This window comes from Aptenodytes patagonicus, chromosome 1, assembly GCF_965638725.1.
Source record: "Aptenodytes patagonicus chromosome 1, bAptPat1.pri.cur, whole genome shotgun sequence".
Classification (NCBI taxonomy): domain Eukaryota; kingdom Metazoa; phylum Chordata; class Aves; order Sphenisciformes; family Spheniscidae; genus Aptenodytes; species Aptenodytes patagonicus.
In genome coordinates, this window is record NC_134949.1 from 3,207,109 (window position 1) to 3,233,361 (window position 26,253).

At 42.1% G+C, this 26,253-nt stretch overlaps 1 protein-coding gene across 1 annotated transcript in view; it reads right to left on the reverse strand.

Moving 5' to 3' along the window:
- MKLN1 (muskelin 1) overlaps positions 1–25,828 on the reverse strand; it is a 107,107-nt gene extending 81,279 nt beyond the window's left edge. The window contains exons 1-4 of the mRNA XM_076347428.1: positions 25,733–25,828; positions 11,093–11,162; positions 3,410–3,552; positions 1,913–2,001 (exon numbers count right to left, since the gene is read on the reverse strand). Of these exons, the coding sequence (XP_076203543.1) occupies positions 1,913–2,001; positions 3,410–3,552; positions 11,093–11,162; positions 25,733–25,824 (394 nt within the window). The 5' untranslated portion in view covers positions 25,825–25,828. The remainder of the gene's footprint in view (positions 1–1,912; positions 2,002–3,409; positions 3,553–11,092; positions 11,163–25,732) is intronic.
- Between the last annotated feature and the right edge of the window lie 425 nt (positions 25,829–26,253).

Here is a 26,253-nt window from a genome sequence, read left to right on the forward strand (position 1 = left end):
TTACAAGGAACACAGCACAGTATTTCGAATTTTGAGTTACTTTGGCTAGCAGCTTGGAAATTTTAACAAACTGAAAACATATTCAAGCTGTGAATCTGAAAAATAACAGAATTTCGTAACATCATTTTGCAGTTGTTTCACAGCAAAACACACTCTCACAACTTCATAAACAAAATTACACTAGCCATCAACTAGAGGTTTTAATAAGTTTTGTTGAAAAGATCATTCTAATTTCTGTCCCAGCATAGGAATTTCTTCATAGAAGATAGCTTCAAGAAACAAAAAGCTATAGATATAGCTAAAAAGGAAAACATCTCAAACCATCCAGTGAGAAAGTGACAGTTAAATACAAATCTAATATTAATTTATAAAACAATCCTTATTGCTACATGAGGAACCCATCCCAACAAAACAAGCCATGTAACTATTAATACTACTTATGTCATGTCAGAGAAAAAAATCCTGGTAGTAGAAATTAATCAGCATTTCACTTCTCTAACACATTTCAACTTACTGCTACACTTCATAACATCAGAACACATTCTGCTGGAATACAATTTACACATCCAGAGAAGTAGCTAGCAATCTTTCCATTCGCCCCTTTAGCCCTCCAGTAACTACTTGCTGTTTTTTAGCCACTGAAAAATAACATTTCCCAAAAACCTAAAGCGGGAACCTTCAGAACACATTAAAAAAAAAAAATCAATTTAACTTTCCTGATGTAGTCAACCTTTAACTCTAACTATTCCTCTGCTCCTCTTGAGGTTTCCTAAAGCCAAGTGTTACAGATGCTTCCAAAAGTAGCAGCCAAAAACAAAGCCAATGAACAACCGATTTCTCTACTTCTCTAAGAATGGGAAACACCCACCATTTATGGCACACAAATGATTACTTGATTCCCAGCCTCAAGCTTTCAATTCCTCAGGCAAACTTGAGAAGAGATTCAGAGAGCTGTGTAGAAGACACTACAGCAAAGGGCTCCGAAGTGAGCCCCTACACAGCCGCTATCATCTAAGTCTTGGCAAAGGAATGACCTAACACTTCAAAATACCCCTAAATTCATCTAAATTAGCCAACAGGACCTTATCTCATTTTTCAACAACTACCTCCTTGCTCTGTTTTTAACCTTAAACAGCTAGTTTAAAACCAGTCATTCTTTTACTATCTCAGTAGGTAGGAAGGGGAAGATAAGTTTACTGAGCTACGAAAAAGCTGAAAGGCTCTAAGTTCTTGGATTAATTCCAACCAGTATCACTGACGGCCACTGTAAGACACTTGTTCTCTCTGGCCTGCATGAAGCAAGGAAGAGAGATCCTCACCTGCTCCCGTCACAAGTCACAGTAACTGGCCTTTGTTAGCACCCCCTTTAGCAAGCTTCACCACAGAAACAAGACTAGACATGACGGGGTGTAATTCTTCTTTGCCCCTGGAGGTCATCTTTAGCCGAAGATGAGACACGATTAGAGTAGCAAGAAGAGAACAAGGAAGGCTTCTGCTGTTGCTCTGTGTGTTGCAAGCGTGTTTGAGAACAAAAGACTTCAACCTTTTTCAAACTCTAGGGTTGTCAATGCTGAAATTTTTACCAGTATTTAGCTTAATGATTTTTTTAAAGCTCTATATAGCAATTTATAGTAGGACAGTAAGCAGCTTCTCCAGCAATTAGTTGACTCAACAACTGTATTTCTGAAAATTACTATATTTTGCTTTCATTCCCCAGGATTTAAATTATGAAGCTATTATTTCTTAGTAACAGGACTTCACTGTGTTCCAATCTAACCAGCCTAAAAGATCATGAAATGGAACAGCTATTGTGGAAACTTTGCCTGAGTACAATGAAGTCACAAGTGCCAAGACTGGCACAAGTATAAGAAGAGATTATTTTCTACTCAGAATGCTGAAAAAATGCATTTACCTATCTTAATGAATCGACAGGGGAACATCTGTTCATCAATTTTATGCTTCAAGGTGAATGTTTCTTTGTTATAATCATTCTTTAAGCCACTGTGGGAAAAAATAAATAAGGTTACTAAATCTTACCTTGTATTTTAGGACTAGCTAATAAACGCAATCTAGGTCATGCCTGAAATGCGAAGTTTGTGTCATATTACTATGAATCATAAGTACGCATGCTGGACCAATGCCTGGACTGCTATCCACCATCTTATCTTCCTGGGAGGCAGCACTGGCTAGTGGCTTCAGGAGGGAACTGACATCGGATCAATGCTGCCCATCTGTGCCTGTAACCCTGCGACTTCAGCAAGCGATCTGCCTGAACCGCACTCTTCCATTTTCACGAGGGAGATGGACCAGCTCTCAGAATTATCACACTGCCAAAGTGCTTTGTGATCCATTTACGGGCATTACTTTATAAAAATATCAAATATTTACTATAATTTATCAAAAATCTTAAGTCCATTTTTACTGAAGATGCAAGTACAGGTCCCAAAATAAGGATTTTTATTAAACTTAAGTACGAGTGAAATAACATTAGGTATCAATAATTACTATGCTACTAAGACCTCTTCCCCCATAATTCTAGCAGCAATAAAGTCAAATTGCAAGACTGGCCTATCTAAAGAGGGCGAAAGTGCGGGGAGGGTTGTGGCTAGTTTCTATACGGTCTTGAAGGATAACCTGCAACAAAGACCTTCCCGTGTTTCTCCATGGCTATTCTGCTTGGCTACAGATGATATACACCCATACATTCCCCGGAGGTGGACTTTCCTTCTGTAGGCCTCCAAAAATAGTCTAGTTCTTGCTACTCACTTCTCTTGTACACATAGATATCTAAATATCATTTCCCTTTCTGAAACAGAAGGCTCTTTAAAAGGCCCTTGCAAATTTACATTAGCAACTACTCAGAAGCTCTGGATAGCTTGAATAGCCAACAGGCTCTTTCTTCAGTCCCTGTGAATACAACTACCAAATCAAACTAAACAAAGGAAACCACAGGTTTTCCGTTTGCTTATTTGATTTATTTACCCATTTGAAGAAAGGCAGAGCAGCTGACTAGTTCAGACCTTTACAGCTGCAATGAGGTTCTTGACATAAGCAGGTTATTTGGGCTTTTAAAAGCTACTTTAAGTTACCCACACCTGGGCAATCATTTCTCTTGTGCCTCAAGCACACAGAAGAAAGGAATCGCAATCCAGCAACATTGCACCCTGCTCCCAGCTCTTCCAAATCTCTCCACAAATCCTCTGTGATTAGAGCAGAATAAGGAAGGCTTCCTGGAGCAAGTGTTGGGATTGCTACTCTCTGACCTAACCATAAACACAAGGGCAGCTAATTGCAGGATCACAACCACAGCTCTATTGCACTGTTAGCCATGTGTCTGCTTGGGAGCAAAGGGGAAGAGTATTTTGGTCCAGCCTTTATGATTACCATAGCTGATGAAATCACATCTTACCTGGATAAGAGATCTGTCATGTTTTCCTCATTCATGCCACCAAAGACTTTAAACTTCTTTAAATTGCAGACATGCGTTTTCTCATATTTGCCAAATGTGATACTCTGGACTATGGCAGGTCTTTCAAGTTTCAGAATCAAATACTGCGGAAGAGAGAACAGTGAATTTTAATATTAAATCCAAGGCTGCAAAACATACTAAGGGAGAAGCATTACAGCCTTCAAAAATTCAGTTTACAAAGCCAGAGAATGAAAGTTAAGATGATTCTCCTTTGTTCCTGGAATAAAACAAAGGTTTTTGAGGAATATTACTATAAAAGCAGTTTATCCAGGAAAAAGATTTGGTTGAACTACCTATTCCTAGCATTTCTATTCAGGGCTTACATACATTCTTTCAAGTTGGATGCAAACTTCCTGAAATCTGGCAAATAGGATCAAACTACGGAGAGCGATGATTCAAACGCCCACTACAGCCTGAAATGAAACCTAAACTGAATACACAATTAGATAAATACAGCATGTTCCACATGCTAAGAGAACATCAAATTACTTTTCCTCTCTGGGCTGACACTATTTAACCACTGAACGCAAACTAAGTTTGATGTGTGGCTAACATAGGAACCAACTGCTTATTAACCATACCAAATAAAACCAAGCCACTTAACTGACAATAAAGGGGCTTTACACATAAAATGATGAAAATGTTCTCCCTAGTGACCAGGTGTTCTCCCCTTACACAGATGTCCCCCCCACAGCATATGAATAGTCAGGTTATTTATATTCAGGCCCCAGCTACCAGCTTCACCATCACTGCTGGAGGAAAAGATCGGTTCCACTTGAAAAGCACACACAGAGAAGCGCTTGCACCATTCATTGGGGACCATCGAGCACCAATTTAACCTTCCCCTATAAAACAGGTCTTGGAGAGAGTCTGGAGACATCCTGTTTTGCAGAATACGTCGAGTTTTATACCTGAAAACAATGTGTTTAATTCTCTTCCCTAACTTCTCAGAAATAAGCAGCACACAGAGAAACAAGACGAAGTACAGAATCACAATTACTCATCATGCTGGATTTTGTCACAAAACCCTGTGATCAAGGCTACAGCACAAGCAGATCAGTAAGGCGTTGTAGGACACCTCCCACTGGAGGCCCTTTCCTCCAAGAAGCAGCACTGCCAAACCAGACATGACACAGTATTTTGAGTCTTTCATCGACATCAAGTGGAGTAGTTGCATGCATGTGGCTGCTTTCTATGGTTCCTGAGCAGAAACTAGTATCTCTCCATAAAGTGTCGTGGGCATCATCCTGCTTGTCCTATACAGCTCTATGTATGGGACAATCTTACTCTAGAAGTGCACCTTTTGGGTGAGAAGCAGAACACACTTTCCCCTTCCATTTAGTTATCAGTCTTTCTGTCACGGCCCTATAAAGCAACTAATTCCGAATCTAGCAGCAGTACTGACATCGTTCTAGAGAAGGTCAGGATAAACGTGTGATCTCAACGGCTGGTTCTCTCACTACACTTACAAAAAGCTTAGCTTAAAAGAAATACCTGTACATGTAGCAGTACAGCTGATAATGCAGACTGGATAGGTACCTATTTAGAATAAGGAGGATTTACTGCCAAAGATGTTTCCAGCATCTCAATTTTTTTCAGAATGAAGAAAAAAAACCAGTATCAACACTGCTAGGGTGCAACAGAAGAATGCTTTGGTGCTTTCCTAGATTTTTTTTTTTTTTGGGGGGATGAAAAATCTCTAGTTTTGTGAAGAACCCCATCCACCTAAATGTCAGAACCCACTGTTAGTTTAACTAGCAGTAAGCCATGCTTTTGTCTCAAAGTACTTCCCAAACTTCAGAAAAAACAGAGTTCTATACAGAAAACAGATTTTCTGAAGTAGAGAAAAGGAAGGGATGAGCAAAAGGATGGTCCTGTAATGAGCAAGGCAGTACTTGATACATGGCACAGCCCGCTGCCAAAATTCCCATGCAGAACAGACAGTACACAACACCATCTACAAACTCCTCCTACACCATCATATCTTCCCTGCAGATTTCTCCCGAAGCTGAGAAAGTGAAGCTAGCACTACCAGCAGCAGCAATTGCAATTCTTAATCTTGCTGGAATCACAAACCTAATACTTGGGTCATGAAGACATACTTTCTCAAGTATCACACAAGATTTGCAAAAGCTTGGCACAAACTTCATCCCGCATTATTCAATTCTTACCCTAAATTAAGGGAGAGAAATCCAGGACTGCAGTTAAATCCTTTATCTTGGCATACATGCCTAGAAGGGAGCAAGGCATGGCAATTACTCCACATGGCTAGCAGTGATTTCTTAAGCCTATGGACATGGAAGGAACTCTGCAGCCCCCCTTCCTGCTTCCACACACGCCAGCACCTGCCGAGTCAGGCGGACGTTACAGAAAATATAAGCACAAAAGCTAAAGACAACCTTTCTGTGAATTTATCTGCTGACTGAAACAAAAGACAGGTTGGCTTTAAATCCTGTGTCCCAATACCTGTACCTATGTATGCATTTTTGTATTTTTTTTAATATATAGACATATATAGATGTACTTTTTGGTTTTACGTATAAACACACACACACTGCTGACACTGTGGGTACAGGCTATAAATTTCACTGATGTCGAAAAAATATATCCCCTCAAGAGCTGCAAACAGCTGGCTGCGTGGATATATTTGGACTGCTACCAGGATTTTAGATGTGACAGACTATACTCTATAGCTTTGAAAGATGTGATAAAAGTGTACATAAGATCAAGTGATTTATTGAACCTAGAGAGAACAAGTCTATGAAATTTCAGACAAATACATATACCAAGATATTTGACACTTTTCCATCCTATTGCTATAAGCAACATCAGTACGTTTAATGTCCAAGTATGCATGAAGTATTCCAAAAATCCGAATTACAAACTGAAGTGTTTGCTCATTCAAGGCATGGCACACAGACACTAATTGGAGTAACTGTGCAAAAACCTCAGCCTAATTGTTAAGCCCCAAATTACAACACTTACAAAAAAGATGCTACAAAACATTAGAAGAGTAAAACTTCTGATTTATGATTACTTACAAACGCATTTGTAAGTGAAGATGCACAAACAGCAGTAGAGTAAGTCATGTATGGCACCTCAGGACCTCAACAGCTTGTTACTGCACACCCAAAAAAGTAAATCCAGTCCTGTCACACTGGGAGCTGCAGCAAAATTCCAAACTTTTTTGAAGCTCTGGTCTGTGCTACCATTTGATGACAACCATATGCATGCTTCTGCATGACACAACTGAGTATAAATTTTATTAATGTACTTCAAATTAGTTCCTGATACGATCTACGCAACAGGATGGAAATCAAGAGAGGAAAACTGGTCTTCTCAGATGCAAAACCGAAACCAATTGTTTGGACAGTGCCACTAACTTTATACATATGCTCTTAAACTGTTCAAAATTTACATCTCCCTGTCAAATATGCTGAACCAGATTCCGAACTGCACTACGCAAGCTGCTGCCTGTGCAATTAGCGTCACATTGTATTTTCTTAATTTCCTTCTCTTTAACCACTTCTGCTCAAACGTTTTTTATTAGGGAGTAATGAAACTTGCATTGCATGTGAAAATAAAAACATAAAATAACCAAGATACTCGCCAGGGGCTGCCCTTGCCCACTACACAAACCTACCCATTGCTTTTGCAATTAAGCTTGTGGCTAAATAAAAATCTATCCTTTTGTTCTACACATTATTCATCAAGCCACTCAGAGGAATTAAATGTTGTTCTGCATGCAGTCTTCCCAGTCAGACCATCGCTGGAGCCATCGGTATGAGCATTTATTACAGGGCTGTGGCCTTCAGCGTTACCAGCCTTATTGCTTCACACTTCCTATATAAGCCCAGAACTAGTTTAAAAATAGAACAATCAGCCCTCTTCTGCCTGAGTAGGTTACTACATAATAGGTTTGTTATTGAATATATAATTTCTGGGTCATTCTATTTCAAGACTCAAGAAAGTTATCTAGTTTAATAAACAGAAAAACAGCTGTCACATGTATTTCCTTTCACTGGCACTCATTCATAACCAACTGGTGGCCTTCATGGCCACGAGAATTATTTAACTCTACCACACCTTGCTAGGAAAAAAGCTAGGAAAACCCTTTACTAAATATAGTCACATGGCAGCATTTCAAGTGTCTGGACTTCCACTTTCATTTTCTTTCCCTTTTCAAAAAGGTTTAATACGGACTCGGGCACATTTACTGCAAAGCATGGATCTTGGCTGAGCTACTGAACACATTCTCAGATTTTTACCTATGTTCTTCCGATTCATGCTCATCCTAGCAAGAGGAACGCTCTGAAGGAAAAGGTGCCTGGAGAGGTTTTTTGTTTCACTCACCAAGGGAAGGGAATAAATCCATGTTTAGGGACTCACTCATATTTTTACCTCTAAGCCAGCACAGCACCACCACCACGTCGGCAGGGAATTACTAAACCCTTACATTAAGGCAAGACACTCTGATGAGACAAACACTAGCGATTAGGGCTGCAGAGCTTATTAAAATATCTCATGGCACATTCCAGTGAGCATGACTGACATTAGTCCTTGTGTTGTGTCTTAGCCCTAGTTTCAGCTAGCGAAGTCTGAGAAAAGGAAAGCTTTATTTTACACAGTTTTAGCTCGTTTCCTGTCCCAGACTATTACAGCCGCCCACACAGTTTAACAAGTGCGTCACCACAAAAGTGACCAATTTTTAAACGAAGCGATGCCAACACACAAGCCATAAAACGCTTTGCAACTTCATTTGCCATAGGATACACGATGTTTATTTTGGGGATTAAAAGTCATGAGTATATATCATCATCATTCTTTGGAATATGAAATACCCAACTTCTACTTCTAACATAAAGCAACTAATTTCCCCCCAACTTCTCTCCCCACCACACTTATAATTCGGTCAACCACTACTTGGACTGAAGTTTTCCAAGCTAAGAATCTGCCTTAAGAACTTCAGCCATCTGCAAGAACAAGGAAGAGAAAACCTGTATAAAAGTTTTACCTGCATTAAAATGAGAGATATATATGAGAGAGCATGATGAGCGAGAGGAGAGAGGGCATGAGAGAGGATGGGGGGCACAAGAGAGCAAGCGCGATGAGAGTGTTCAATGAGTGCGAGAGCGACGAGAGACCTCACGACGAGCGCGAGATATGAGGCGTGCACGGCAAGCGAGATGAGAGCACATAAGATGAGAGCAGCACGAGAGCGGCACACGAGCAAGTGCAAGAGAGCTCAGAGAAACCCGAGAGTGAGGACCGTGACCAGAGAGAGCACGAGCATGGGCGGGGGGGGGGGCAGAGAGAAGCAGGGAGGGGGAGCTGAGAGACAGAAAGAGCACACAAGGGCCAAGGAGAGAGGGGGAGGGGAGGAGAGCATGAGAGGGAGAGGAGACAGGGGGGTGTCCAGAGAGAAGGGGGGGGAGGAGCCGAGAGAGTGACCATGGGGGGTCAGGAGGGGGGAGGAGCTGAGAGAGAGAGGGATGGGGGGAGGAGGGGGGGGAGAGAGGGAGATGGGGAGAGCGGGGGGGGGGGGGGCAGAGCAAGAGAGAGCGAGCACGGGGCAGAGAGAGCACACAGGAGAGGGGAGCGGAGAGAGCAAGCATGGGGAGGGGGGTGAGAGAGCAGGGAGATGGGGGGGGGGGGAGCCGGGAGGGAGCCAGAGCCGAGGAAGAGAGGGAAGGAGCCGGGAGCGAGCCAGAGCCAAGGGAGAGAGGGAGGGAGCCAGGAGGGAGCCGGAGCTGAGAGAGCGAGCGAGGGAGCCGGAGCCAAGGGAGAGAAGGAGGGAGCCAAGGGAGAGGGAGAGCACGGGGGGGTGGAGGGAGGGAGGGAGGGAGGAAAGCGGCCAAGAGAGAGCACATGAGGGGGCCAAGAGCGGGAGCGCATGCGAGCAGGAGGGAGGGAGCCAAGAGAACATGGGGGGTGGGGGAGCACGTGCGCCGGGGGGGTGGATGGGGAGAGAGAGAGAGTGTTCCCAGTTCTCCAGGGTTAGACTCAGTAGTTCTGCAACAGCACCTTCATACAGGCCATGATCAACACACATAGAATTGCTGGAAGACACCTCTTTAACAAGCTCACGTGGTTTGTACAGAAGTCACTAATTATTCCCTGCTTAATCTACATGCTTGAATATAACTTGTATTGCCGCTTGTCAGCTTTAAGCATAGGTTGGGAATATTCTAAAGCATCCAGTTACAAGAGATGTATTCCCATTCCAGAATCAGGTTTTCAAAAGCACAAAATATTCAGGATGGCTCAGAAAATGAAAGAGCGACTTTTAGCAACAACTACGAGCACCCCAGGTGAAAACCCCAGTCCAAAGCTACACCACAAGCCCACCTTGCCTTGCGAACAAGAGAGCCCCAAGAAAAACACGTGCTTCTTGCAGGAAAGGAAGCAAAGGACGGCAGAGACTGGGATACAATACGTGCTCAATACCCACTACCCTGCAATCAATAGTTCCTAGATAGACTAAAACTGCTTCAGGCTATGGATTACATTCCTATGCTGTTTATCAAAATATATATACGTAAAAAAAAATTAAAAGAGCAGTAGATACACAGAAGCGTCAAGGGGATCAAAATTATTAATATTCACAAGCAGGTTTATGAAACACGTTAATGGTATAAACAGAGTATTTTTCCCTCTACGCCTAAAATAACCTCACTTTTACAGACACAACAGCATAGAACACTGTCATGAAAATCAAGCTGAAAGCCTTTCAGCTGGATGGGATGACCTGCTACTACAGGGAGCTGCCAGTCTAGACTATAGATTTTTAACACACCTTCAAAGCAAAGTAGCAAGATTTACCTAGAGAAAAATTCTGAGACTTAACTCATGAGGAATACTTGGATTAAATAAGTAGATAAGCGGAAGAACTTTGCATGAGAGAGATACTGCACAACACGCTCTGCTGTGCATCAGTGTTTTAAACAAAAGAATTTAAAACAACCAGCTTCAGAGAGGTAGAAGTTGATCAAACAGTACCAGAGTAATAAGGTACAGATCTAGCATAAAGAGAAGGATTACACATTTATTGGAGAAAAAAAATTAACTAAAAGGATAAGCATATTTTTTCTGGATCATCTAACAATCTAATTAATAGTGAAAAAGCAAATTAGATGCTAAAATCAATACAAATCTTATTTTAATAAGGTGATTAACCAGCAGAAGAGGTGACATTCATGTCTCTTTAAACAGAGTCTACATTTCTAAATGCTCTATTAGGGGAAACAAATATGAGCTCCTTAGATCTAGGATTCAAGGCCAGCAATCTACAAGTTTCCAGTAGTGCTGACAAAGGGGGACCTGCATGCCTCATTAGCAGCTTAATCTAACCATAAGGTTAGATTATTTCCAGTATGACGACAATTGTCAAGGATGAAATGTGAAACTTCCCCCGCAAAAAAAGCATTTCTTGAAAGATCACAAATAAATTGCTGGAAATGTAAATACCTAACATACCAATACAACAACCTGCATTTTACTGCGAGAAAGTAGCCTATAAAGGCTGTCAGTATAAATAATAGCAGCCTACATTTAAAATAAAAACTCCAGTAGATATTAAGTTGTACAACACGGCTATACAGTTGCAGAGATTCACATGCTTACCTGGGGAGGGTAATTGCTTTCTGAAGACCATCTTGAGGACTGATCATTGGGCTTGTCCACCAAGATATTCCTAAAAAATGAGAAGCCAGAAGTAATTTAAGTAACAGCCACGTTGTATTTTACATCTCCAATAAGATCTGTCATACATGCTGATCAATAACATTCTCGTGCAACTACCCAAATCAATAGGCAGAAACTAAGGTTCTCCCCCCCCGTTTTATTAAAAATTTTCTACATCGCTATTTTACAGGACCCATCAAAATACGCCTCCAAGCCTTGTGGTTGTGAAATGGAGCTCCAAGTTGCGAAATACAAAAATCCAAATTGTGAAATAAATGTAAAACAGATGAATTTACGTAGGCCCAAGTCCACAATGAAATGGAAAAAACGGTCTCATTCACCTCAATGGGGTAAAGACTTTTCAATAAGGTTAAAATGATGAGCGGTAAAATGGTTAGCAAGCCAAAAACTGTTCTTTACTAGACAGGTGATATTGGAACACAGCAAGCGAGCTGCTAACCTACTTAAGCTTTCTTGGAGTATGGAAGACGACCATCTAACTCATGCCAAATTTTAACAAGTATTTTTTCATATGAGCTACAAGCCTATAACAACACACAAGAAAGCAGAATTTCAACCCTTCAACCAGAAAAATTACCTCTGCGTTGCTTTCTTACAGTTTGGAATAGCACAGCACTTAGGTAATTAACATAAATTCAGAATAGTTTTTTGGTTAAAATGAAACAGATTCATCAAGATAACTTATGAAGGATCTGCCTTCCCCTCTCCTATAACCATGCGGGAAAGCTCACCTCCCAGATTAAATTAAAAACTAAAAAAAAAAAATCCCTTTTATATATATATATAAAAATATATATATATAGCTATTGGCGAGGTAACGATGCACCACCTGCTGGACAGGGCTTACGAGCTCTACCACGTCCAACTAACGAACTCGCCAGCTCGTAAAACTTATGTAAGAAGAAGGAAGCAGTCATCAAAAGGCTTATGCCATCTCCATCTGCTGTGTAGGAGGAAAAGAACACGAGCATCTGGATTACTACAAAGGACTGGAGGAAAAAGCGCTCATGTAAAAGCTCAGAAGGGAAAGAGGTTAAATCAGAGGTTGAGCATTAACAGAGAGAGAAATTAGCTTGCTTTTTCCACATTGGGCAGACCAAAATCACCACACTAGCAACGGTATCCAAGCAGCCCGCGCCCTGACAAGGGAGACAGCAAGGAGCTAGACCAGGGTGGCCCCTTAAAATACATACATTTTAGAGAGCTGGTCTAGTGGCTGTCCATCTGCGGGCTTTACAAGGGACACGTCACGACTTTTACACGGCATAGGAACAAAACTCAGGTTCCCTCCCCCTTTAGCTAGTTTCCATCATAGCATGGCATTTATTAACACAGCAATGCCAGCAGCGGCCCAGGCCTGCAGCTGGTTTATTCAAGCATCCCCAAGGGGGAAAACACATTTGAACAGCATACGGACACGCACTACCCTCTTGCTTTAACCCCATCAAAATAGGGAACATCAAGCCATTGGTCTGCATAATTAAGCATCCAACTAAACACATCTAGTTCGCAGCGTGAAGAGGCTCAACTCCAAGAGAAAACCTAGCCCCCGTCTTTAATTACAACAGGGACAAAATGAACCAACCAAAGGGGAGAATTTGGGAACTGGTAAGACACAGATTTCTAATAAAAGTTGCCAGTCTCAAAGCTAAGTCACCACTAGAAACCAAAACACACTTGTTTTGAGAAGAATCATACCTGCAGTCTCCTATACCATGCCACGGGCAAGACAAAAGGATATTTAGGTATTTCTTAATACCCTTTAATATCTGGAGAGAGAAAAAAACTGCTAAACTTGAAGGAGATATGTATCTTATATTAAATACTTAAGGGATGCTAAGGCAGATAAAACCAGATAACACTGTATGCCTTTTCTCCTTTATGGAACTTTATCCTAGCATGCAAGAAGACAATTTACCCTACAGAATTAGTTTTATTTATGATGCTATTACATTTGTTTAAACATTAGACGATAAGCCCTTCATACGTTGAGCAACATTTGCAGGAATTGGCACTGTTACGTGGTCAGATAATGCCCCGCTACAAAGAGGCATTTTATAACTGGGACAGATCCCAAAGATCATATTTTTAGAAGTAGATTTGTTTGCTTCTCCAGGTCAAAGATCAGTTCGCCACAACCAAAGAGGACCTCAATCAGTACAGCTAGACAAGATAAAAATCCTTCTGCAGAGACAGAGAAAAGGGACAGGCAGCTCACACAAAATTAAAGCTAAAAAGAAATTTAAAAGATAAGATAGCAGTGTCAATGGAGTTACAAATACGTTTAAAAATACATGGGTTATTAATTTAAGATTAAACAAACATTGAAGACAGAAGCCCTTATGTACAAAGTCAATTTACCATAATGGTTTAGGAAAATTTATGGGCTTGGAGGAATTCAAGCATTCCAGCAGTCATGAGACAGTAAGAAACAAACAAATGCATATCCTAATGACAGACACCTCTTTCCATGTAAAGCCCTTTTTCTGGACATCACGAAACTCTTACATAATACCTGGAGGCAGGCTTTTCAGATGACACCTAGATTAAAATCTGAGAAACTTTGGAAGTGAAAATTCCATTAACTCCATGACTGTCCACGTAATTTCCACAAGGCATTAAAAAAAGGTATTTGTAAGCCCTTGAGCTACCACAAGTACCAAACAGTTTTACACCAAGCTTTTCCTGCAAAAAAAAGCAACCCATTAAATGCGGTTTGAGATAACTCATAACCGTAAACTGTAGATACAAGATCTAGTCTAGCATAAATCTAGAACACTGCCAAGAGGGACCATTCCACCCACTCGCGGCTGATCCTCCCCCTCCCTACACCAGCAGCTATAATAAAGATGAGCACAAATAACTTCTTTAGTCTGAGCAGTTCTCCAATTCAGCTTACTACTAGAGCCAGCACAAAAGGAGAAAAAAAAAAAAAAGATGAGCAGCTGGATCAGGACTAGGGGTTCATAGCAGAGTGAACTCCCAATACCACTCTCCCACTGGCAAGTAACTACTAAAACAAACCAGATGTCATGGTACCTCTGCTACATTGTGGGCAATCCTAACCCACACTAAAAGCTAAGCGGGAGGAGCCATTTTATTTGCACCGCAAACAGTAACATGTCCAGAGGTGGTACTGGTGTGCCTTAAATTCATAACCTAGCTTTCGTCATGGCTATTAGCATCTAAGCCTTTATTGTAAGCCTTCCCATCGCTAAATAAGAGAAGTGGATCATTCTGGCTGCTTTATGTAGAAAGCCCTCTTGGCAGAACACAGTGAAAGTTTCTTTTTATTACCCATGCAGACGCTGGTCTTGCAACTGCTGGAAGTAGACAATTTTTCCTTTTACCAAACCATCATATCCGTTGTACCAACTGCTGGCTGATCTCTGCTGGAATTACAGAGATGTCCACACGCTTGGCATTACCAGAGGACTTCGCTGTGCAAAAAGCTCTGTGGTATCAGGCATTACAATCACTAAAGGAGAGTTTTTCTTTGCTTCAGGGGGGAGGAAGGGAGAAATAAGATGACTTTGCAGAATATACTGCAAATTAGGTTTAAGGCTGCTATAATTTGCATCTAACCTAAATATTTTCATGAAGCTGCTATTAAAGAAATCCATGACTTTAGGAACAAGTCCTTAAGAATAAACAAATCCAAAACACTAGCTTTGCTTGGCACATTCAAATTGCTCTTCAGAGAGCAGCTGTGCAGAAAAGGGCACACGCGTCTCCAAGAGGACTTGGAACTCAGACACAGCTCTTCTAGAAAACCGCTGAGGTACCACGCCATTACACTGCAAAAAGCATTTGGAATGCTACGAAAACACAGCCTGACTGAAAATGGACAAAATACTTTCTTCAGCATTGTCCATGTGGTGATTTTTTCATTTTTTCCTACAACCATCCCAAAACAGACTAGCAAGAATACAGCAACTAGAATACACGGACTAAAATTTCCACTAAGTCCACTTTACAGAGGACTGTAAGACGTGGTGGACCAACTATTTCAAACATGTGGAATCATCACACCAGCCAGTACAAAGCATCAACGGAGATACTCTTGCCCAGCCTAGACACTGGAATGTACACACAGTCTTAACCAAGAAAAACAGCAAAAAAAAAAAACACCACCAAAAAACCCTATTCCATGGAACTGGAAAAAACTAGAGAAATTTTGCTCCTGCAACTCCCAGAAACTCACTGCAACTAATGCCGATTTCAAACCACCTGGCTGCGATGTTTAAAAAGCTGTATGTACCTATGGTTCTTCCCTAAAGCAGTTAAAAAAAAAAGCTTTTTAGATTTTGTTATCAAGTTTCTCTCCCTTCTATTGGAAAAGTTCTCTGCTTAAAATGGCATAAGGATGTGAAGACTTGAAAATTTATTGGTTGAAACACAGTAAAACGTGCACAATTATTATGTAGAACGCAGATACATTCAGGAAACAAGGTTTTTTGGGTTTGGGTGTTATTTTTTGGTTTTGCATTTTTTTTAACACACAGGACTTCTTACCCCACTGCTAAGAAGTACCCAAGGACCTCTTGCATAGTAAAACAGTTTGAGTTAAATATGTACACAAGTGTGCAATTTTAAATACTATACTGTCACAAGATTTGCCAACTTACTGCTCAAGTTTGCTTCCATCTCCTCAGCAGCAGCAGTTTCACACAAACATCCAGTATATTATAAATTTACCTCTATCAAAAGTAAAATAGCTAAGCAAGTACAGCATACAAAAAATAAACTGATGAATTTAGAAATCACCTTACAGAAATATACTTATCAGATCACAGCTGACTATACTGGACAACAAAACAGGTATCGCTTAGCTCTGGCCTAGAAATAGTTCCATTAAAACCAGTTTCTCAGTTATTTCTTGCAATGAACAGTTTACTTTTCTTTTTAAAGCTGCCTCTCATCACTGCCAGCCCAATGATACACAAAGGCCTTTATGAAAAACCAAACTGCTCCTTAAACACAAACTGACACTGTTGCAGACATTTCCAGTAACACAAGTTAGAGAGTACTCCTTGCCGCTCCCCCCATCTAGTTAAGACTTCTTTAAACAAGGTATCTTTGATTCATCAGTGCTTCTTCTTGACACGCCAGGAATTAAGTGTTACCAATCGTGACTAAAACTGCAGCAGGATAGTGAATTCCCACCAAGTTATCAGAGCCTGGTAAGTAATTTCCATTCCGGTGACGCTCAACAACCCTAAATCACAGATTAAACTTTTGACTGTATCACAGCGCTGAGCAACCCAAAGCCTTAGCGGCAAGAGCTCCCAGCTCCAGGGTGGTAATATCAGTATTAGCACAGCAGAAAAACAGATCGGAGGAAAAATAAAGTCAGGCTTATTCGCTGATGTTGGTAATCACAGTAACTTCACACATCGCAGATGATTACGAGCCTAATTGTCCCAATGTTTAGGGATTATACTTTAGATGCAATTTAACTGGTAAGTGATGCTGAACCTTTGAGCTTAAAAATTATCAAGGCTTGTTCTCTCCTCGCACTAGCTTTGGTTTTAAATTTCAGAATTGTTAGATCACTGAAACAACAGATCTTTTCCATGTACTTAAAGTATATCTACTTTTTGAAAAGAAAGTATCTTAAAATGCTGATGAAATCAGCAATTACAAAGACTGCTTTCACCTTATCATCTTAGTGAACTGATATTAGTGGACATAAGATTATCCAGAAACCTTTTCTTTTGCCCACTTCTTTTCACATTCAATGTTCATTTCTACATGTCTAAGCCACAAGGAAATTTGAAATCCAGCCTTTTAAGTGATCCACAAAGTACTAACTCAAGCAACATGGTGTGCATGTAATCTAGCATATGAGAGGTTCCAGGAGGTTACCTGAGCAGAAATAAATCCCTGGCTTGATAAAAAGACCAAGAATAGGATGAATTCTACCCTTCAATATTCAAGGAAAAAGATGAAGATATTAAGATTCTTCAACTCACTGGATTTGTAGCCAGTAAATAAAATACTGTAGTAAAATTTGCCAGAGTTTAAGACATCACCAGACAACGCCACTTAATAACAAAGTTCAGTTTTCATTTAAAAAAAAAATCTCACATCTTGCTGGGAAAATAGTTTAGACAGTGTGTGAACATAAGGGTTTCTACTGCCGGCAATAACCAGAAAAGCCACTGAACTTAGACTTCCCAAATCCTCCACAATACTGGTGGAGTAGCACACCTCAGTACTGCGTTGCTCTCGCTTCTCATTTCTAAAAGCATTGTCTTGGAAAGGGAAAGACCCTTTACAAGAAGATTAGAGGAAAGCAATGTCTAGCACACATCGATGTAAATCCCCTATGCTGTATTTTGGAAGCATCACAAACTTGGTGGAGTATTTATGACTAACGCACATATGGAAAAGTTTTACGAAGGCCAGGAAGTAGATTTAGGTCTTCCATGATTTCACGGCATTGCAACAATGCTCTTACATGCCACAATATTAGTAATATTTCCACTCAGCAGAGGAATCCACAAAAACAGACTAAGTGATTACATGTAAAGATATAAATTCCTAATGTAAGCCATAAACACATATTTAATACTCATCAGCACTATAACTTCACACTTAGTAAAAAGTTCACCCAAAAAAACGATGCCTGTAGGAGAATTTAAAGTAGACTATGTTCAACAAAACAGACTGAAGCCCCCTCGTGCCCAAACTGACATCAGGTATGGAGCTTTTTCACCAAAGATCTACAGAAAATGCCTCCTGGTTCCAGGTGGGACAACCTTCACTGTATTAGCGTTCCTTCCAAAATTAAGGTTCTCTCACTAACAATGCAACTCTGCTCAGGGAATCCAGATGACAAAATATTGACCTGGGAAAATAAAGAAATATCAGCCTGTGGTTAAGTACTGGTTATTTGGGGAATTGCGTTACAAGTCCAAAACATTTGCCCCTGGAGCTACATTATGGAATAATTCCTTATTTTGGGGCAATATAAATAATTCATGCTGAAGGATACAGCAGTTCCCAAGTCAACATTACTTTCATATTTGGCAGTTTCCAAACCCTGTACCAGAAAGCAGGTTTTTTAAGAGACAAAATGTGAAAGTTAGCAATAGCTCGCAGTCATGAAAAAGCAGGGTGGGAACTCATTCAGCAATTCCTTACTCACAGGTCAATTCACTTCATCCAAATTTTTTTCTTCCATTTTAACACTCTCCGTTAAGAGTACCTCTTTACTAATACAACTTTAAAATGTAAAATAGGCTAGGAAATTAGTATTTAAATAGTTACCATAAGAGACAAATGCTGCTTGAAGTATGTACCTACAGAAAAGCATTCAAGAAAAATACAGGTAATATCCTAAGCAGAGTTTCAGTGTTTTCCAGGCACCTTCCCAGAGCTTGAGAGTGACATTATGAACCCAGCAGTCAGTCTGGGGAGAAAAGGCAGAGAGGACTGAGGAAAACGCCACCAAACTCGGAATGACCAATGTGCAATTTTTCTCCATTATCAAGATCATGTCATTTTCCAGGAACTGCAAAACACACCAGCAGAGGAGGAGCAAGCGCTATTCACCAGTTTGCTTTTGCAGTTTAAATTCAAGGCATGCAGGCTGCTATCCTCAACTTAAATATATGGTTGTGTTCCTTGATTTAAATTGATCCAGGAAATAATTTCTCAAAGATTATGCATACTGAGTTTCAAGTAATGACTAAAATAGCAACTACCTAAGGTAACACTTACCTTAAGTAACCACTCTACATCTTCAGCGCTCCTTCCTCCCCTTCCAGTAACTAGTATATTACTGAATTCAGACCCAGATGAACTTACAGTCCACTGTTCCTACAAAATTCAACAGGCCGTAGGCAAAGAAGCAAAACTACATTTGGTTTGAGAGGTTTATATTAAAATGCAATTAAAGTAAGTCAAGCACCGGCTTGTTTTGGAAGTTTGGAACATGTTGACCTCTAGATAGCTGACTGAATCAATGCTGCACACACCACTTAACCTCAACAGAAAAATCTTGATCACATCATAAAAATCAATGGTGGCGATAAACCATAATACATGGTTAGCCATGTATTCTAGCAGCGATCTGCTAAAAAGATGAATGTGCAGGAAAAGAAACTATATTCTTTGCCACGTAAAAAAAAAATCAAACAGACTGTACATGCTGTCTCAGCAATAACAACAGTTATCCCAAGGAAAACATGCTCTGTTTGAAATAGTGTTTAAGTCTTTAAGCAAGTAATTAGTAATCAGGAGCTAGAAAACCTTTAAGCTTGCAGGATATAAAGCCGCATACAGAACAAATGATCCATAATCTGATGATAATACCTCCTATGAAAATTTTACATTCTTAATGTTCCCCAAAAATGCCATCCCAGAAAAGGTTGAACATCAGAGTAATACAGGTTCTGCCAGGTTAGTCACATCAGGGAACTAGAGCAATTAGCATTTCACCTTCATCCTTCTGCCAGTGAATAAAACTGTCTAATCTCCTAAATAATGGCTATATTTTCACTGGATCTTAAAGAAATTTCTTCTCATACTACAGCATTTGTGCTTTTACCTGGGAAGCAAGAGCTATCAGACTTCTGATGCCAATGTAAGGAATGAGCAACTTCATAATTTTGTGATTTTTTCACTACCTCCACCTCTCTGACCTTTTTCTTTCTCACCACTTCACCTTATCAGACACTAGAGAAGCACCTAATACTGACGTATTCAATCTGTAGGTAACTTTATTTTCTACAGAAATATTTTGGGTTTTAAGTATTCAATTTCAGCTTTCAGAGGAAAATCCTAGGCTACAGAAGTGATGTAAGCAAGGGAGAAAATGCCTGTCAGAGCATGAGATTGCCTAGAAACATCCAGAAAATCCACACAAACAAGTGGGAAAAAAATACTTTCCACTGGACACTGAAAAGGACGAGAAGCAGAACTAAGAACATTTCTATACACAGGGTTCACCGGAGGGGAACAGAGTCCGTCAGCTCACTTCATTAGCCGGTGTTTGCATTCCCAGCTCATTTTAGTAAATGATAAAAGTATTGATCAATATTGCAAAGACATCACGAGCACGTAATTACAGACAGCCAGTAGGTGTGCCTGTTCATCTTCCCATATCTAAAGGCAAAGCAATTAGAACAAGGAAAGTGAATTGGCTACATTAAAATATTCAAGTAAAGCTATAAATGCTGACAATTTAAGTTGAAAAAACTACATTTGTGCTTATATGTGCAAAAAAACCCCAAAGTAGCAGTTCTACAACTAGAATGGAAACCATCACCGACACATAACTGAAGTTATTTAAGAAACCATGAGAAAAAAGCAGTACCATTAAGACTTCTAGCGTATGGACGACAAGCACAGGTCATCCTGCCAGAAAAGCTCTAAAGCACACTTTGCTACTCCACTGTTTTGGACTGGTTTAGATAGCTTAAACCACTGAGACCTCAACAGAAGGTATCTTTACCTCGCCAAGGAAACAGAACTTAGTATCAGAAAACAGAACAGGAAAAAAACAAACTTTTTCATTAGTCATGACTGATCTCAACATGAGATTCTTCAAGACCTGGATGCATCTAGAATAAGATGTATGAACCTATACGGTACAGATCTGAATCACTGGTTTCACGTGGTAGGAGGAGAAACCGAGAATCACATTTCACTAGCCGCAAGCACATGTGTTTTCCTGTTACAGAAATCTCAGAGAACAGGGTAGCTGGAATTCAGGTTATTTTCCAGCTGGTTTTGTTGGGGTTTTTTGTTTGTTTGTTTTTTAATCCTTACAGACTTTACCCCAAAAAGTTTGTTGCACGTTCTCAGTACCTTCTTGGTAATGCTTTGCAATACCTTAGATTTGAAAACAGGGGAGAGTACACCTCTGTTTCAGAGTAAACACAATAGAGCAGTAGATGTTCGGTTAGACTGGGCAGGAACTTACTGTCACATCCTCTTAACTAAAAAGCAAAAAAAATTTGCATTTTCACTTTGGAAGGCTACGAGTCACCCATACCTTACTATCAAAGTATCTTTCACTTACTTTACTTCCCCTGGTTTGATGGAAATACAGAACACCAGCGAAAACGCACACAATTATTTTAAGTATATTGTAACAAATCAGCTGGATCTTTCTCTGTTCCAGTATGCTTTCTAGGAAAGAGACAACAGAGCCATCCAGCCTTCAGCATTTGATGCAGTACCACGTAAGGTGTCAAACTGGAAGAGACTGGAATTATCAAAATTACTGAAGTCCACAGTGAAATAGATAAAAATGTGTTGCAATGAAAAAGTGACTATCGATTAGGAGGAGGTCGCTAATGGCGTTTAATTATCAGCTAAGAAACCAATCTTATTTTATACTCTTAATAACGACCTTAGCACAAGAAATAACTGAACAAAATACCAATAAAAATCCTAAAGTCAAATCTAGGAAATATAGGAAATCTTCCTCTACAGAAATACCATTCAGGAAAACCTGAACGACTCTGAAGATCTGAGCAACAGAAATGGGACAAAATTTCTTCACAAAGGTACATGACTAGCATAACACAGTAAAAAACTCTTGTTAGTCTCTGAAGTGGGATTTCAGCCATATAAAACAGTAACAGAAGGACCCGAGTGCATTAGCCAACTACAAGATATCATCAGTCATGAGTCTGATGCAACCACTGGAAACCGTGGTCCTAGGATACAGTAATTTAGCATTTAGCAATAGAAAAGGGTACATGACCACCACTGCACAGAGCACAATAATTCACCACTTATTCACCTTAGCAGGCAGTTCAAACTGGAGCAGGTACAAAAATGGGCTATTAAAAAAAATCAGGATATGAAGTGCTTCTCAGAATGCGAGCAATAGCTTTTGGTTCTCTTCCTTATCAAAAAAACCCAAGTTTGAACAAGGCTTACATTACCTTCTATAAATTGTTTACTCCCTCCCTGACCAAAAAAAGAAGTGACTGAGCTCATCACTTTCTGCAGAAGGCCAGAGGAGAGAGGGGAATAAAGTGCAGGTCTGTCTCTCTCAGCCTGTATCAAAAGACACCAGTACTCGTTTGCGTAGCTCGTGTGAAGTGACTGTTGGTGGTGGGGAAATCCGCAGGGCAGTCCCTTTTGAGACATCAGGGAGCAGCCTCCCACGTGGCTCCATTCCTCCGGGGAGGAACCCCAGAGAGGCAAGGAAGGGATCCGATGGAAGACTATCAGGCGACTTGCTGGGCTGAACATTTTCCAAGTTGGACAAGCTGAAGCCTCTCAACGCACAGTTGCCTCTGCACAGGCAGAGTGTCTCTGGAAACACCAGATGTTTCAAGAACAAATTTCCTCTTGGATCAATTTTTCTTCCCAAAGGCACAACCTCCCCTACAACGCAGACTGAACTAGACACTATTACTAGACTAGCTCTTTCACTTCTACCCACAGAGTTTGTAAAATAAATATCCAAGTCAGTCTTCCTGCTGGTAGCTACAAGCCAACAGAGGACAACTCCAGCAGTTTGAAAAACAGCAGAACTATTCTTTGGCAGACTTGAGAACGACAATCTTCATTTAATGTTTGGAAAGGTTTTTGCAAATGTGCAGGTAGCTGCAGCACTGGTAAAACAGCCAGAAATTGGATCCAGCACTAACTAATCCCCTAGTACCACCACCAAACACAACAGGAAAGACACTGGCATTCAGCAGAAGAAACTTCTCTGTCACTGAAAGAAAACTGGTGTTTTTCAATAGACCTCTGATCCTAAACTAGAACATGACCAGAAAGGTCTCTGAAAAACACTTTTTTTTTTAAAAAGAGCAGTTATCAGGTAATTTCGGTGTTCTGAAAAGTTTCAGTATCAGTTCAGCATCACATAAGCAGATGCGATGTAAGTTACTAGACATCTGATTTCTTCCCTGGACAGAGGTAATGAAAGTTTTATACTTCATAGCTTTGTTTTACATACTCAGCTGACACAGAACATGGGTAATCAACCCTGTTCCTCTTTCACAAGCACTTTCCTTGCAATACCACAGCTCCAAATGACAAGCAACATTATTAAATAAGTAATGTATTCCAACATACATTATGGCAGAGTCTCTCTTCCACTTCAAGGTTAAAGTGGTTTCTTCCTAGTTACCCTAACAAACTTATTTAAACTACAGTATAACCAGAATTCCCAATATCCTTCCAGAAAAGCATCATTCTGTTCCGCATATAAGACAACTTTTAGCTCTATCTGCGTGTTCATCCCGCGGTATGTTATGTTCCTGTCCCAGCAATTTTAAAGTTTTCCATCTTCACTCCATCCCCAAAAACCCACCTTCCCATACATTTCTTTATGAGTTTTCTGCTTTTGAGAATCTAATCTTAAATCACAGGTCAAAGCCTCCCCTTTCTGTTTCAGATCACATTTAAGCTATCTCCCAGAACATGGGAATCAAAAGTTAGCAGACAGCAAGTAAAAACCAAAATTTTCATAGAAAACAGCACACAAGCATTAGGACCAGCATCCCTCAGACCAAGGTCAGCATGCCGGAGAATAACCCCATCGCTGGGATTACTGAACACTGCTTAAAAGCCGTTAAAATTGTTTTTACTGATGATAAGCACATTTAAACAACGTCTTAAAAAACAGCCGAATGCAAGGTCGTGCATTTGTAAAACACCAGCCCTGCTAAAGGAAAGGGAATTGTATCACGGAAGGCAATGACATTAAGGACTCTGGGCAGCACTGCAGATGCCACGTGAACATTAATTCCTGACAGGAGTCTGTAGCAAAAACGACTAACGGGAGCCCTGGAAAGGAATATCAAGGAGAACGACGGTATTATCTTTTTATACCGCATCAGTGAGATCAATAATGGACTGTCACCCTTCTATTCAGGGACCAACACTTTAATATGATGTTGAAAGCCAGAAATGCTTGTAGAAATAACTACAAGCATGACCACAGACCTGAAAGAAACACCTTAAAGTCAAGTCTTCTTAACAAGAAAGGTAAAGGGATTACTTAATTATCACCAAAGATTACCAATTAGAAAAGAATCCAGTTCTTTTTAATACCTAACGAGGCAAATATACAGAAAGATACAACGACTAGGAGTTTAGTCAGAAAAAGTTGGGTTTTTTTAAAGGTTCACTTCAGTTTGGAAAGTGGCGATAATTCATGACATTAATAATTAACAAATAAGGCAACCCTGCCACTTGTTGATAGTGGGTGACTTAAAGATATTTCAATCAAAGGTTATTAAATTCAGCACAATCAATGATTAGACAAGACTCTAGAGCCTGCAATGACTAAGGTGTCCGAGCGCTGTAATCCTAACGGTCCTCCCGACCTCCAACACTGACGCTAACTAATCAAAAAGGGGTATCGAAAATAGCACACCTAGATCACATTATAGTCACTCCAAATTTTACTTTCAGTAACTAAAGGAATTTAGCAGGCCATAGCTGGACTGCCATATGGCCACGTCTCCCATGCAGGACAGGTTCACATTAGTACGGCAGCGCAAACTGATGACTGTAAAACACAGCTCCGGTCTCCTTTTGCCAAACCAAAAGTTAGGAGTTTTAGTTAAAAAGTTAAGGGTTTTAGTTAAAAAGCAGAACGCGAAGGCAGCAGATGACCCCCTTCCTCCAAAACCACACACAACAGGTGACGGTAGCCCAGCGAGCCTCCAGCGTTTCAGAGGTCAGGGGCAGGAGAGGAAGCCCGGCTGCCAAAAAACACACTGCCCACAGGCACCTGACATACCCAAACCTGCAGGGCGGGGGAAGGTTTACTTACCCTTCTCCCCACTTAACCTGGTGACCAGCCTCTCCCACACACAGTGCCCATTTTTCTCCTCAAATCTGGGGCCAGCTTCTCCTCCTTCCGTGCATCCCCCCCTCGCCCATACCTGGTGATCACCCCTCCCCCATGCACACTGCCCTCCCCCCTCAAGCCTGGTGCTCAACCCGCCCCCCCCCCACACCTGCCCCTAGCCTGGCGGCCAGGCCCTCCCCGCTTACCCACCCCCCAAACCCACACAAAGCCCCCCCCCCCCCAAAATCTGTTCACCAGCCACTCCCCCAAACACACACCCCGCCCAGTGTTGGTGCTCAACCCCCTCCCCAAACACCCTCCCAGCCCTGCTGACCACCCCCTCCCCCCACACACAGCCCCCCCCCAACCTTGCGGAGCAACCCTTCCCGTACGCGCCGCCCCCCCCAAATCCTGCCGTACACACCCTCCCCACACCCAGCCCCCCGAAATCCCGCTGACCCCCCACACACACACACACCCAGCCCCTCAGACCCTGCTGACCAGCCCCCCCCCCCCCGCGCCTGGCGGCTGGGCCTCCCCTCTCCAGCCCCTCAGCAGCCAGGGGCTCAGGCCAGCCCGGGCCGACCCCGCACACCCCCCCACCAGCAGTGGCCGGGCCCGCGCCCCCGGCGCTCCCCCCCGCCGCCGCCACCGCCACCGCAGCGCCGCCCGCCGCGGCCTCCCCGCGCAGGCCACGGCAAGGGCCCGGCGCGGACCCGGCAGCCCGCCGCGGCGCGGGGCGGCCCAGGGCCGAGGCCGGAGCCGAGGCCGAGACTCACTCGGGCAGGTAGGTGGAGGAGAAGCTGCTCCAGCGGTGCAGGGTGTACCCCAGCACCCGGCTCTCGGGGCCCGCCGGCCCCGCCGCCGCCATCTTGTTGTCAGCAGCGGCAGCCGCGGCCCCGGCAGCGACCGCGGGGGGCGGGGCCGCGCTCTTAAAGGGGCCGCGAGGGCGGGGGGCGCGGTGGGGCCTGCGTGGGAGGACGGGCCGTGGGGCTCCGGTGGGGTGTGGGGCTTAGAGGGTGACACCCCGTGGAGCTGGAGGGGGTGCGCCACGGGGCTGCATTGGGCTGTGGGGCTCAGAGGGATGCCTTGTGGGGCAGAGATGGGCTGTGGGGCTCAGGGGGATGCCCCATGGAGCTGCTGTGGGGCTCAGGGAGATGCGCCGTGGGGCTGCTGTGGGGCTCAGGGGGATGCCCCATGGGACTGAGGTGGGTTGTGGGGCTCAGGGGGACACCCCGTGGAGCTGCTGTGGGGCTCAGGGAGATGCGCCGTGGGGCTGCTGTGGGGCTCAGGGGGATGC